Below are 15596 nucleotides of genomic sequence, written 5' to 3'. Positions count from 1 at the left end.
TACAAACATAGGACATAGGACCAACACCTCACTCGAGTTGAGGTGTGTTTTAGTCTTTCGACAAAAGACAAATGATCAGAATCAAGAAATTTGTCTGCTGTTTTAAAACTGTAGAACTAAGTGGGATAATAATCTGAATTTATCTGCTTTGTCTCATAAAGCAAACTTTAAATGACTAGAGTGGTGGAAGCTTTTTGCCAACACCACGGTGGTTTATATGCTATTACCACACCTGTGTGTGACTGCCACCTTGCGTCTGGCCGTGGACACTACACCAACAAAACTTACTCCATGACAAACCTCACGTTTGTTTGAACCCAAGATACACAGCTTAAATGCAGCTAAGGTTTAGGAGTGTTAGCGAATGAAACGCTTACTTGTTGTGGCCACTAAACACGTCGCACAAAAAGTACCACACGCCAGATTTCATGCAAAATGTTGTCATTTTATGGCACCAGCGACTAATACGGTGTAAAACGTCCATGAAATCCGTTTAACAATCGTACGGACACTGTTCGATAACGGAAACCCTTCACTTACTAAACGGCAAACAATTCAATAACAACTTCTAAAATCCGTTTACTTACTGAACCAGCGAAACGTTAGCTGGCTGCCGCTGCTATCTTTAAAGCAACAGATCTGAACCAAGTAATGCGTTCATAAAAAAAAAAACAACGAGTTGCAGTATTTGGTACATGCCGAATGGAAGAAGGGGTCTTGGCGATTTTGAGAAGTCGAAAGTTGTTTGTTTATAGGGTGCCGTGCTGTACACTGATAGAGGCAACTTTAAACTGACAGTTTGGTGAATGCGGTTCTGGCGTGGTGTACAAAGCAGAACGTAAGCGGGGTTACATGCTACAAGCGGGGCTAAAGTCAACAGTTTGTACCAGTGTGACTCACTTTTAAGTAAAACAAATCCATTGGCGTGACTTTGGAGTCCAGATAATCTTCGTACGCTTTAAATTGTGCCATTGAATCGCGAAAACGAACGGCGGTGCTGCGCTCCGTCCTCTCGGCGTCTGTGTTGTTAAACGCTGCTATAACAACCGCGTTACCTTTATTTCAAACGCTCAGGTGGCTCGTCACCGGAAGTCAGGAAACCAGCGCGCGCAAGCCCCCAAACGTTCCGAGCAAGCAAACATTAGGCATCTGCTGGATTAAAAAATAAATAAATAAAATACAATTTCATTAATAAATATAAAATGATGAAAACAACAACTTTTTTCTCAAATTTTTTTTTAGCTGAAAAAAAAACCCTGCCATTTGCCAGTAAAGTCACAAACTTAACTCTGATTGTTTTCACTTTTTCTACAAACGTGATTGTTTTTCTGCTGATGTATAGATCTCCCTGTACACTGCAGCCACACAGAGTTTGTATCATACCCCATGTGGTCACTCTGCCTCTTGCCCGGTGTGTGCTCCGGTAGGCTTTTATGGACAGATGGATGGAACAGTTTTGCAGTGATAGTTGTTTCCATGCCTGAATGAGTCACAGGTAAAGTGCATCTGATGGACCGAAGAGAACCCTGAAAGCTAAAAGAGTATGCAGCATCTTTCTAATTTACATTGGACAGAGCTCCAGTGCAGCTGAAATGCATATTAAAAAAGAACACAAGGTTATAGGTCAACACTGGTCCTTACTGCTCCTCTGAGTCCCATCCTGCTTCCACGGTCTCGGGTGTAAGTCTAACACCTGAGTGGGTCTGAGCAGACCCACTGTCATTATCATAAAAAGAAAAGTGTTCTCTCTCTTTCTTTGGTTCTGTTTGGGTCTATTTCAGACCAGGTCTGTCCTCGGGTTCCTTTCAGACCATTTCTTTTTTCTTAAAATTCATTTATGCGAGTCATGTTTGAGTAAGTTTTCCACAGGTTTTTTTTTTTTCAGATCCAGGAAGAGGTCTGTTTTGGACATGTGAAGACTTTTAAAATTTGATGTGTGGTTCCAGCGGCTCTTTCCTAAGAAAGTTACCATGGTTGAATTCAACAATTCTCATTTTAATTAATAAATGACTAATCCCTACAGTACCACATGTCCTCTGTAGTACTCTGTCTATCTCTGTGTATGTGTACCTGAAAATCTTCTGAATTCAGTTTACTCTTTGCTCTGGGCCACAACCTGGAATAATGTATGAGATGACAAAGTAATCCAGTCCCATGATGTCAGTTCCTAAATCCTGGCAAATCAAACCCGTTTGGCAACTTTACCGACTGTAAAATACAGAATAAAATGTTCAGTGGGAATGTTCTCGGCTCCATTTACAGAAACACTGTGACTCTTGGCTGTCATTATCATCTTTTATTATCAATTTTGTTTAATTTTCTCATTCAGCATGACTTTTAACGGCTCTGCAATGACGTCCACGGAAAGTGAGGTAATGATTAAAAATATTGTTGTGTATGTGCTCTCATGCGACAGCCATGTAGCTTATAGCCAACGTGAGCATATGCAGACACACAAACAAGACAAAAGAAAGTGGAGGCAGATGGCAGAGGAGCGATGTGAGTGGGTTAACGAGGGAACCTTGGCCTTCATGATAAACTTTAAATAAAGACTGTCACGCAAGCTTCGTCTTATTTCTAAGGTCACCCAGTGTTTTCTTACCAAGAAATAAAGACCCACTTCATTATTTAACAGCAATATGAATAATAAAAGCAAAACTTCTCTTGTTCTTATTCTGTGTTGAACAGTTCTTTTCATGGTGATTCTCTGTATTCCTTTCCTCTTCTGATTCATGTTACCTGATTTTCTAATCAATGTTCATCGAAGGATCTTGGTAAAAACAGTCTTCAATGGAATCAAAGAACATTTGGCACAATTATCTTTATACTGAACTTCCTAAGGAGAATGACAAATGAGTGGCACATAAATTCAGAGCAGTACATGGAAGAATGCATACTTAAAATTTAGTTTCTTATCTACTATAGACAAGATTTTGAACTTTGTATTGTTTAAAAACTTGTGTTCAAACATGTGTACAAGACGTAGTCTGTGTTTTAAAGTTTGTGCTCATGTTTTTTCTCTGTAAATACGTCTGGATTACAGATAAACGCCACGTTTGTAATGTCAGTTTTATTTCCACACTACAGCAGAATGTAATACAGATCATGTAACTGGCCTCTGTGTTGCTGCTGGGAGTGGAACATGGTTAAACAGAAGTACGGCAGCAGGGTGAACATGTGCAGCAGTGAATAAAGCTTTCATACATCTGGATTAGCTTCACATCAGTGATCAGGTTCACCATTTCATACCGAATGTAAATTTACATGCTTTTTGGCAATGCTGGAAAATTTCTAAAGGGTAGACTATCATGATTTGAAGCCATGTGTCCCGGAGAGTTTGGGAAAGTAAGTGAACGCAGGTTCCTCAGGAAATCTTGTGAAGTGGAGGATGTGGTTCTAAGATGTATAACCTTTCAGGAAGTGATTACTCCTCTCTGGACTGAAGGCCCTGGAAGAGCTGGGGTGGTTCTGGCCCCCCTCTGTTGATTGAGCGTCCATTAAGCCAATCAGTGATTCTTTTGGTGTTAGTTAATCTAACGTCTGATCCTGAGACAATCTAACTGATCAAAATGAATTTGAAACGTTCTTCCTCTTTTATCTTCGTCTTTTGGGGCCATAGTGTTATTGCACAGGTAAGTTACACTACATCAGCACCAGTGACACAAAAAAGTTAATGAGGCTAAATGTCGAACGATTAGTGTCTGTGGAGGAGGAATCCCACTCACACTCATTAATAATGAGTGATCAGCACTCGGGTCTGTTTTAGACTAAAGTAAAAACCCGTCATGACCTCAGAGGGTTTGGAGAGTATCAGACAGCACAGTCCTGTCACCACACACACACACACACACACACACACACACACACACACACACACACACACACACACACACACACACACACACACACACACCTGTCTTTCATTAGTCAGCCACAGTGACCCAGGCCAATTCCTTCTCTTTAGGATTCCATCGAGATACACAGTCCTCACATACTTCATCACAGATGTCTTATTATAAAACCCATAACTTAATCAAATCTTCCATTTCACTCTCAAACATATAAATATTTGCCACTGCACACATACAACCACAGGCTGCCTTTCACCTAATGTCATATGAAACATAATACTTGTTAATATCCACTGATATATTTATTTGTAATATTCATAGTACATAAAAACTCTTCTGCATATGTACGTTTTTATTTTTAAAAAATTCTGGTACAAAAAATATTTCTTTGGGATGTGTATGAAGACCAAACGACATGATGACAACACAGAAAAATTAACAGCATCAAGATACCTACAGTTTGTAAAGGATGGTGTTTTGTTAATTTGCTACATGCTCCTGCTGAACACTGTTGTTGTTTGTCTGGACAAAGACAAAAGCAGTGGGTGACACTTGGCCATGGTGGATCTATTCCACCGGATTAACCTGTGTAGTAACCTTATATAATTAATCATATGAATCCTGTACGGCAAGGCCTTAAAACTGAGACTGGAACCTGGTCCGTGCACATGTTGCTGTCAAATCTGAGATGTAAACCTGAGACCTGAAGCTGTGTTTTTGTATTATTCCTGACCGATAGCTCGCCAGGCTAATGCAGCACACACCGGAAACACCCCGTCTCCTCATTATTAGCACAGTCAGCGAAGGAAAGAGACAAATCTTAATAAATACATTTGAAAATAAGCAGACCTGAACCCGGACCAAGCCTGAAGGTTACGCAACCAGAAGGCTCGGGTTGGGTAACAGAACTCTGAGTGCTTTCATAGTCACTGTACTTTCATGACCTTGCGCTAATCTTAACCACATTTGTAAATCACTTGGGTTATACTGTTGCATGAAATGATTTGTATTTAAAAAATGTACCGTAAGTGCACTATAATATTGTGTAAAGACACAAGATAATTTTCCAAATCCATGACCCCAAAAAAACCCTTAGAAATTGTAAATACATGTAAGAGTATAGATAAAAGTTTCAGACCTTTGCACTGTGTCAGATTATGTGTTTTTAAGTACCTGAAACATTTTCCCAAAGGTTAATACACAAGTTAACAAAAAGCAAAGTTGATTTGAATTTCTTTGCATGCTTCTACAAAATGTTACCAAAGCTCAAGTACGTCAAACAGTTAAAGACAGCGTGAATTCACGGTTCAGGCTCTCAGGCAGGTCGTTCTGTGCTGTTCAAGACCAAACCCCCGTCCTCGTCCCCAGAGATGTCCGTACGTTCCTACGCAGTCATTCCACGGCTGTTTGCCATCTGATACACCGACGGCCTGAACCTTCCCCAAAACACGGGTCCGGTCTTTCCCTGCATCTTTATCCCTGTGGTGACGGCGGTGTGCGCTCCTCCTGGGTGGAATGCCGTGAGGTCGTGACTCTAGATTTTTCAGGGGACAGCCGGTTGCTAAAATGATAGTTTTGACGGACAGTTTTCTCCTTGATCCCTCACAGCTGTCCAGGAGGAGGGGAGAGTCTCTAGAGAGCCAGTCTTCATTTTCATGTTGATTTTCACAAATCTGGTGTTAGGGAAGGGACAGTTGGTCGGTGTGTGTGTTGTTAGGCAGGAGACGTGTTTGAAGCAGCCAGGTTTGAAAGCGTCTCTCGTGTCTCAGAAGTGGCTAAAAAAATGTGCCTTAGAGTCAAATTTATCACATCATTTACCTTTAAACTGACGGGGAGAACACACATATTTGTTATATAATTATTTCATGTGTTTTTGTGAAGTTATTTTTTCTTTATTGAAGGAGTGTTGTTCGATCTTAAAACATGGTTGATTTGCTGTCTGTGCGACGCTACACGGTCTCACTGCTCTGAGAAGCAACATGATACTTCTCGGGCTGACAGCGCCAATAAAACTGGAATTTTACAGCTATGTTTTATACCTCGCTTCTTATTTTTAGATGTATTTGAACATTTTAACTGTTATTTAACTTTCTCTTAAATGGAACTTTTTGAATATGAGCTGCATGTCTGTCATTTGTTAACGAGTCTGTTCAAACCAGAGCTGAACTGAACTGAACTGAACTGAACTCTCAAATAACTTAAAGTTTACGAAATCTGTGTCATCCAGTTTGACTTCGCTGCATCACTTCAGGGACGGAACAAAAAGAGTTTCGCTTTTTAAAAACACAATAACATCCCCAGCTGGAGATAACGTCCAGTCACTAATAAGTTTGTAAATCGAAACTGCATTTTGGTTCTGTATTCGCTTCGAGCTGATGGTGATGGGAAAATAAACCTCTGATCCAAAGACGTTTGTTGTCTTCTGCTTATGGCAAAACACACATCTATGATCCAAGGTGACATATATTTGTTCCACCTATTACACCATGTGTTGTTCACCATGTACACAACTGAAAACACAAAACAGGACGACAGCATCATCAACTCAAGTGGAAAGACAACTCCCATCTATGATCATAGCGTCAGCGTAATAGTTGTACCTGGCAGCCCTTTAAGGTTTTTCACACGCAGCTCGTCACAGATACCCGGAATGTTTTGAATGTGATAAATGGCCACTGTCAGTTTTTTGGGGCGCGCCCATTACTCACAGTACATGTCCGATAGAGCAAAACCCTGTGATATCTATCCAAACCGAAACTTGGGCCAGTACTTGACTTGCGTACGTCTCGGCGCTGTTCCCGCGTGAATGCTAGCCTTCGCTAAAGGCGGTTTGGGCGGCGCTGGCGGTGGGGATTTCCTCCTCTCTTTGCTCCTTTCTGTGATGGTGAAGCCTTGCTCGCTCTTGTCATGCAGGCTGACCCTTGGCAAGAAGTGGGTGGAGACATGCTGGGATTTGACCCGCGGGCTGGAGCCCATCTTAGCTTTCCCTCTCTTATTGAGGGCCACAAACCACTCGCGACCAGTCCTGTGGTTCCTGTGGATTACTGAGGCGTAAGTGTTGTAGCTGTTCTCCTGGAAGCGTTCCCTGAACTTACAGTCGTCGGTGAACCATTCCTACAAAAGAAGGGAAACATAATGACATAACGTTAAGGCGGAACAGCCGAGTTAGGTTTTCTCAAACAGCAGAAAAGGGGAATGGACAGAGAGGCTGATGTTAAACATATTACGCAATGGCCAAAGCTGAAGGAATTTCTGGTGCTGAACTCGATCGTATGCGTAACGCCATGATTACAACGGAATTCAGGATGGGAACAACCTGCGACTGCTTTCTAACCAGCCCAACTGCAGGGCAACATGACATCATCTGATTGTGATCTGATTGGTCGAGCGCCGGAGCAACTGAGGCGAGTGGGTTTCAGAGTCACCTAAATGACTTTCCTCATCACAGAGATGCTCTGACTGACAGCAGCAGAGCCTCCTTTGTACTGGTCTGACACTCATTATGAAGCATGTATTAATTCATCTACGACAAATTTCTGACTAAAGACACACAGGCTGTTGATCATTTTGTGTAATTACACAGCAGCTTTCGTGAACACAGTTTGAAATGGATGTCAGCGTGATTGGGTTAAAATTTTGGTTTCACATTTAAAGCAGTTAACAAAGCTCTTTTTTAAAAATCTTATATGTTGTACAACATCCCCAATTAGACTGCATCACTCAGGTGGAGGATTTCTTTGTGGATTATAGCATCTTTTAAATGATTCTGATGGAATAAATTATTTTGGTCGTAAGGAAAACTGGAACAATCAGAGCCAAAGATGTAGTCGATGCTTTCAACCCATTTAAGCCAGGATGAAGGGTCGGACAAAGAGCCTGCTGTCACAGAGACGGGCAAAAAGCCGTTGTGATGAGTTGCCATACAAATGGGGATAACAGCGCCTGCTTTTGGACAGTCTCTCCTCAGAGGAATTTGTGTTGTTGCACTCGTTTGTACACATGAAAAGTGACGACAGTTGTGTAACAAATGACGAACGAGAGCTCGTGAGAGAAGTTCAAACCCTGCCTATTTTTGTGTCTCTGCATGGACTGTCCATTTTGGAAAGCAACAAAAGTTGTGAGACACAAAGCCCCAAATCTGACATCAGAAAATTCCTTTGTGGATGTACCATTATATTCTTCCTGAAAATGGAGAGACAATACTGGCACAGTGTGTTACAACCATATCTCGGTGTCAGAATCTGAGATATGCACGTATGAATGTTCCTGTTTTGAACCTAAAAATATCTGGAGTGGGAAACTCTGACATGTACCCAGGGATGCCTGGTTACTTGCTGCAGTATGACTTCCTTGTATAACCTCCTGCCTTTCTGAAATAAAACAAACTGTTCTGCTTTGCTGAAGAGTGCAGCATAGCAGAAAATGATGCCATTACAGCGTTTGGTAAACATGCCAGTCACGAGGGAGTGCGCTGTGGCCGCGGCAGAGAAGAGCAAACGTTTAAGTTATTCAAAGTGACCGGCTGTTCCTCTTGGATGTTGTTTTTAAAGATCATTAGAACATTGTACAGAACTCCGAGTCATTGCTATGGGTGGGTTGATGTGATTTAACAGAACGCTACATCTCAGCCACGTACCGGCTCTGGTACCAGTCAGGGAATTACACATTTGGAAACAAATCCACTGGAGCATGTACGAACACACACACACACACACACACACACACACACACACACACACACACACACACACACACACACACACACACACACACACAAGAATGCATACCAGGAAGAAGATTTGGCCTCTGCTGTGTTTCATAGGATTTAATGGCTGCCAGATTCCAGAGATCTTATTGTTAAAATCATAATGCTTGTACAGCTGTTTAACCTGGCTCTTGCCCTGCTGGATTGGTCACACTCTTTTAAAGGGACCTTTCCCATGATCCCCGGGGTTAGCTGTATCGAGGGCAGAGGATGGAAAGCTACTGGTGACAAACTTTACCTCCGAAATAATGTTTCTTGTGTCCTTTTTATCTGAAAATCTGAGACCACAAACTTAACAATATCCACACTCTAATTCTACCCTGATGTGCTCAAGCTTTAAGGACTGAGTTTGTAAAATTAACTGGTTGAAAAACCCTTGTACTGTACTTCTACATTTGTTTACATCTGAATACAAATCGATGCGTGTTGAGAGATGTGCACCGAGATATTTCAGTGGACATATGGGAACCTTGACCTCCTGGTGGTATTAGATGAAAAGTCAGGGGATCATCGGAGTTAGTGGGGTTCATCCTCTGAGGACCATGGACATCTGCACCAAATTTCATGGCAATTCGTTTAGTGTTTGTTGCAATATGTTTCTCCGAGCCAAAAATGTCAGTGGTAAACAGACAGTACATTTAAGTCAAGTCTAGTATAACTCTACTCTTATATTGCTCTTTAATTTAAAAGAACTGGGCTTGTAGTGAACTGGTTGTGAATGATCTGACATAAAAAGTGTTTTTGCATCATCACCGCAAGAAACTGTTGCTGAGAAATGTGACAGAAATCAAAAACACGTAGTTTCACGTGGTTTCAACAATCAAATCCTTATATCCGTATTTTCTGTTGCTACATGAGTTTTTTTTTAGTCATGTATTTCTGTCTCTCTCTCTCCTGTCCCATCTCTCTCTCTCTCTCCCCTGTCACTCACTGTTTGTTCAGCTAATGCAGGCGACCCTTTCACCTTTCAAACGTTTGTGATGGCTTGCTGAGTAGGTCACGCTGAGCAGCGTGCATCTGTCTCCTCTGCCATTATCCAGTCAATAACTTGCCACTGTGAAAACATCTAAATATTAAATATGACAGACGATGCAACAAGATAAGGTTCAGGATGTCACCTGACACCCCGGCGTGAAGCCCAAGCCTCTCTGTGGCCCCTGAGGTTTACATCCACCCTGAACGATCAAGGCGGTTAAATAGCTCGGTGCAGCTGTAGCCACAGATTGGAGTTTTAGTTATACAAATATTGCTCTGAGGCAGAGCTGCTCCGGAGGCAAAAATAAGCTCCAGCTACGATGGTCGGAGCCAGAGAACAGCCTCTCAGAGTGCAGGGTATGTAACTGCTAAAGCTGTACTGCAAAGAAAGAACCTACATTTACTGTATTTATAAAAATAATACGATCTACATAATAAATAGAAAAAGTGTAATGACCTGCTATGAGCTTCTAGAGGCTGCACAGTGTTATAAACAAACAGACTTTTTTTTTTTTTCTTAAATCTTAACTGTGTCTAAAATGAGAGGGGTTCATCCTGTGGGGACCATGAATTAATGTCTCTGATTCAGTTTCTTATGTACAAGTGTAAATTTCGATGTTGCCGTATCCTAATGGTCCTAAGGTCAACAGGTCTCCTAAACAACGATACGTGACGACCCCGATAAAACGCGGTTCAGGCTGTGTTTTGATTTCATCCCATTCATCTCAGGTTACCCTGAGGCATCCAGGAGAGCTGTGGTTGCTGTTCTGTCTATTTTTGACAGAAGCCATGTCAAGCTGCCCAGAGCAGATCGAGCCGGGCAGGAAGCCAGACACAGGAACATGGAGGCATGGAGAATCTCGTTGATTTTCAAAATAAAAAACCATTTGCAGACTCCAGTCCGGTGCTGGCCCAACACATGCCGGCACAACAGCTTCAGTGCTCCTTGGCATTGACCCTTTGTCATTGACAAATGTGAGCTGCTGATCACAACTTATGACCCTTTGTACTGACGTCTTTCCCATAGATCTAAATGCACATGTCACTCTAGTCACTGTTGCTATTGAAACAGCATCCAGGTGAGCAGTCTTTGTGACTGCAGCTCCTGCCAACACAAAATGAGAATCAGCTGGGCCTGCTCGGCATTTCATACATGCCACGGAGCACGACTGGATCACCTGTCTGCATAACACTGCATCATTGTCACAATCGGTCAGAGGATTTTCACCATGGACTGATAAACAGCATATGTTTGACCTTTGAGTGAACGTGGAAACTTTCATTTTTGACATTTGGACAGTTTGGAACAGGAACTGGGACAGATGAGACAGGACTGCAGGCACGCTGGACCACAAGAGTAAACCCCGCTGCCTCAGACCCTGGTTACGCACCAAAAACTTCCAGCAGAACAAAACTGATCATGTCCCCCGCCGTGTGTTGTTCTGCTTCGTCTCATTGTTTTCTCTTATCCTTGCCCGCATAGTTTCGGTTCACATGTAAATCTTGTTTGGGAAGTGCTGACCCACAGAAAGTTTGTAATTTTCCTCTGTGCTTTTATAAGCTGGAACGACAACTGAATATGTATCTGCTGGTGGACAGCACACAGTCACAACAGTACATTTCTAACAAGCTACGGCTGAGAATTCACTTTGATGAAAGACGCCACATCACTCCCCGCTGACATGGTTTCATGAAACAATACCGGGAGCTGAGGGGCCATAAATCGCCGTCACTCAGCATGAACACCCGCAGCAGCTCGCAGACTCTCTGGCTCTCTGATTGCTTGCCTGGCCGATTGTTTACTCATCATATTGATTTTCACTTTGTGGCTCGTTCCTCTGTATATTATCAGCCGTCCCAGATAGGACTTAATCTGCTCTTCCCATTAACACATGCTAATAGGGAGCCGCTTCTATCTGCACGTCTGCCAAGGCTCCCACAGATGACTCGTCAGTGCGGCTGGCCAGCCCGCTTATGGCAGCGAGGCCAAGCTGCTGTGGGGAGATTTGGGTTTACTGTGTGTTTGGGGGGATTTAAAAGTCTTCAAACTGTGGCTAAAGATTACAGCAGTATGCCATGACATGCTGATGTCAGATTTGGGGATTTTTTTTTTAATATGCAGCACAGATGCAGAGCTGCAGAAGCTAATAAATTAAACAAATATAGCTGCACTAGGCATGGTTTTGATGGAGGAATACACCAGTTTCGTGGGTCAAAATAACGTTGGACCGCAGCAGAGAGGAGCATCAGATCAGCACTAAATGAGATGCGGGTTCACGGTATCTGGCCAAATTAAACTGTGGTGCTGGGTAAGGACGCTGGGAGGAAGTCTGCTCAGCACACAAGAAACGGTCAATTAGAGGTAAACAATATGAAACGTCGAGAACGGATGTTCTTTCTCCATCTTTGAAGGCAGCACGTGCGACAACATAATCCAACCATGAGATGCAGCTGGAAAGAGCAAAAAGCTAATTAAGGCGTCGGTATGCCTCAGGTGAGAGCCTGTCGGATGGTTTCCTCCTCCCACACCTTTCCGGTGTCAGGACTGGAGGGCCGACTTGTGACTTTCCAAAACTGACACATGATTTTAACTTTTCTGCCACTTGTCACAAGTTTTGTGGAGGACAGTATTAAATGAATCTTCAGCACTGACGTAACTGTGAGATTGTGAACATCATAAGAGCCATTACAGCTGCGTGGCTGGACAACGGCACTGCAAACACCCCCCTAACCCTAACCCTGTGCTGAGAGTGAATTAAAGAGCACAGGCAGACAACCAGCAGCGGTTTGTGAAGCGAGTGTGATACTTACAGTGGCGTGGAGCCGTCCTCTTTTATTCATGGCCAGGAATCTGTTGCTGTAGACCCCTTTGATGCCGATGACCCCCTGAGAAACTGCAAAGAGCTCCAGGACACCTGGGAGGACAAACAACATGCTCTGATGATTGACGGGCTACAGAGTGTATTTTTACTACGCTTGTCATTTTCTGTATCTCGCCGCTGCTCCAGCGCCCGGATAACAGAGTGGACACGACCTGCTCTGCTGTCGTGTCACTTCAGTTACCTTGATGTCACAGTGTGTTCGTTCAGATCAGAGCGCTTCAGCGTGCATGAGAACAAACTCATGGCGCATTGTGCAATTTATATCTTTAAAAACTGTTTCTGAAGTTCGGTGAACAAATTAGCAGCGATTCAGTTTGTTTTTTCTCAGCTTGATTTGAGATGAAATGAAAACTTTACTGACTGAACTCATGCGGCACAACACAGTGCAGCAGTTATGGGAGAGCTCAGGGACACTGTGTGTGGCTGTTAGTGGGACGGTCTGCACTGAGGCTTTTACATGCATCGCAGGCTGTTATTGTTGTCTGCAAAAACAAATTTAACTTTAACGCTACTCGTGGGACTAACAGCAGCAGCCTGTTCATAGATGTAAGATTACGCTCTGAGAGGTACCAGGCTGAACCAGACGTGAATCCCCCTCCCTCAGTAACTACCCTCAACTGGTTGTACTGGGCAGGTTTTCACAAATACCATATATAACAGAGGAAAGTAACATGGTTATGGAGCTGGTGCACAAAGAGGTGTTTCACAATTATATCAGGAGACATGAATAAAGGAATATTTACTTAATCATCCTTTAGTTGCCTAAAGCAGACAGTGTAGGAGACTAACACCAGCTGATGCATTCATGGCACATATTTTATTGATATAACCAGAATAAACATTCTGTCCTCTGTTTTGATAAAAACATCGTCTGTGCTGCATCACTTTTCTCCCAAAACCTTATATTTAAAAAAAAAAAAAAACATAAGAACGTACCCTAAGCCTGACCCTCAGGTCGGAGTTAAGTTTAAGCCTAACTCAGCAACACAGGATGGAAGTTGTGTCAGAGGGGACAACATCTGTAGCATCATGAGTGTCCACTGAAACCCAAACTGATGGTAATCATTTGCATCTAAAATTGAAAAAAAAAAAACCCATAAAAACACAACAAGTCTAAACTGCTGTCACATGAGAGAAGGAAATCTCAGCACTGCTGTACAGCACCAGCAACAAAAGAAGTTCGTTTCCAGAACACTGTCATCTCTACAGTCAGTGAACTGTGTTTAAACTACTGTCTGAGACGTCTGATGCTCTGTGATGGTAAAACAATCTTCATATTACAAATCTAAGACGTCCAGTCTCCTGCTCGTCTCCAGCGCTGTCATGCAGGATTCGAAACCACATGGCTGTTGCGATGAAATCCATGTAACCTGACAACTCTTCTAAAGGGGACCATGAAATGGAGGCACAAGTGCACTTTCACGGTGAGCTTCGGCTGTTTCGTCAGAGGATGAGCGATGAGGGATCTGATGGTGCAGTAAAAACTGGAAATCTGATTTATGACTTTAGTCTTCTGGCCTAGATGAGACAGGACAAGTTTCACACACAGGGCAGCTGTAACGCTGGCATTTTAAATGATGCTGCTGTGTTTATTGTATTTTCATAAATGTTTCCAGTCAGAACTCATCATGCTAATAGTCCTGATTTTCCTTGTTCTGGATGCAGCTGAAAACTGGTCAGTCCTGAGTTTGTGCTGCTGTTCAGCCTGTTGGCCTTAAGTTTTTTTCAAATTGAGAGAAATAATTTTCAGCTTAAATATCTTTTCAAACTTGATGTTAGTCACGTCTCTCTTTCTTTCTTATTCACAAGTTATGTTTGAATTTCTCTGCTTTTTACAAGGGGTTAACTGATAGATTGGCCATTAAACCTGGGCCAATATTTGCTCATCACAGATTCAAAATATTAACTTAAATCAGCTACAAACTTCTTTCCTCAGAGCACAATTATGTACTTGTCAACTTATGATTACTATTAATTAATCTTTGAATTTTCATGCAAAACAAACGATATTTTCACTTGTTGTGAAGCAAACAGACCGAGGATTCAATAATAAGTGATAATGATGATGATGTTTAATTTTTAAGCCGGATATTCTTTGCAGTGTCTGTGGAGCAGCGTTGTTGTGATGACAATCGTGCTGATGGGCAATCCAACACATCCCGGTGTCTCACTGCTGCACCTGTTACTTCCACAAATAGTCTACCTGCCAACATCCCGGAGAGACACAAACAGGACTCGTCAACCAGATGGCCGCTGCCCAGATATTTCGCAGGGTCGAGCCGCCTAAGTTTAGGTGCGCGGTCCTTACACTCTTCCTGTGTAAATCATCATCGTTATAACTTCCAGGGATGACATTTAAAACCGATATAGCTGCAAACAGAAGGGGATCAATTAGAGCAAATGCCTGAATGTAGATCCGAGTGCGCATTCTCAGCGGGACGCGCCGTTTTCATCTGCGCGTCACACGTTTATAATTTAGTAGTTAACGTCCTCGGTGCACTGAAACCGGAGTGAATGACTTACTCAGCTGGTTGGGCTCATGGCTGCCGTTGACTCTGCCGTCGGGATGAATCTGGAGATGGAAGCCAATGCCAACCCTACAGTAGAGCCTGCAAGTCCTGCGTCCCGAACTGATCCCCTCCTCCAGAAGTTGGCGCTCCAAAGAGACGTGCTTTTCTCCGGCGGCGGCGCAAATCAAGTGAGCGAAGGTCAGAAGGTAAAGAGGAACATTCATTCTTCCAAAAAGGAGACACTCGCTAGGCCACTTCTGGCATTTTGGTGTCGCTCCTGAGGTCTGAGGCACCAGAAACCGTGCGCACACACGCGTGCAGCGCTCCTGGGCATTACCCCGGCTGCAGTAGCTGGAGTTGTTCTGCTGGCACGGGGATATTTATAACGCCAATGATCTCATTACTCGATGCATGCCTGAGCTCTAAAGGACGCTCTTTCCTCCAGATTTTGTCGCCGAGATGCCACTCCTGCTCAGCACCGATCCACAGCAGCGGGGCGTGAAGGAAACGCGACTGACACCGCACATTTTCCAAGCAATCGTCCGCGCCAGGACGCACTAAGCGCGGCATTTTACGCACAAGGAGACATCGTTTCAATAGATCGAGGGCGCGG

The 15596-nt window shown here is 43.1% G+C and overlaps 2 protein-coding genes across 2 annotated transcripts in view; both read right to left on the bottom strand.

The window, feature by feature from the left end:
* Nucleotides 1–1723, bottom strand: part of cfap299 (cilia and flagella associated protein 299) — a 61162-nt gene extending 59439 nt beyond the window's left edge. The window contains exons 1-3 of the mRNA XM_041041932.1: nucleotides 1642–1723; nucleotides 1355–1480; nucleotides 901–1055 (exon numbers count right to left, since the gene is read on the bottom strand). Coding sequence (XP_040897866.1) covers nucleotides 901–1055; nucleotides 1355–1480; nucleotides 1642–1723 — 363 coding nt within the window. The remainder of the gene's footprint in view (nucleotides 1–900; nucleotides 1056–1354; nucleotides 1481–1641) is intronic.
* A 4870-nt stretch (nucleotides 1724–6593) lies between these two features.
* Nucleotides 6594–15207, bottom strand: fgf5 (fibroblast growth factor 5). The gene is made up of 3 exons (XM_041042870.1): nucleotides 14997–15207; nucleotides 12403–12506; nucleotides 6594–6965 (listed from the first exon to the last, which is right to left on the bottom strand). Exons 1-3 carry the CDS (start codon nucleotides 15205–15207, stop codon nucleotides 6594–6596), a joined length of 687 nt encoding a protein of 228 aa, XP_040898804.1.
* Between the last annotated feature and the right edge of the window lie 389 nt (nucleotides 15208–15596).

This window comes from Toxotes jaculatrix, chromosome 7 (assembly GCF_017976425.1).
Source record: "Toxotes jaculatrix isolate fToxJac2 chromosome 7, fToxJac2.pri, whole genome shotgun sequence".
NCBI classification, from domain to species: domain Eukaryota; kingdom Metazoa; phylum Chordata; class Actinopteri; family Toxotidae; genus Toxotes; species Toxotes jaculatrix.
The sequence above is the reverse complement of the archived record's forward strand: the minus strand, read 5'-3'. Positions and strand labels throughout refer to the sequence as shown.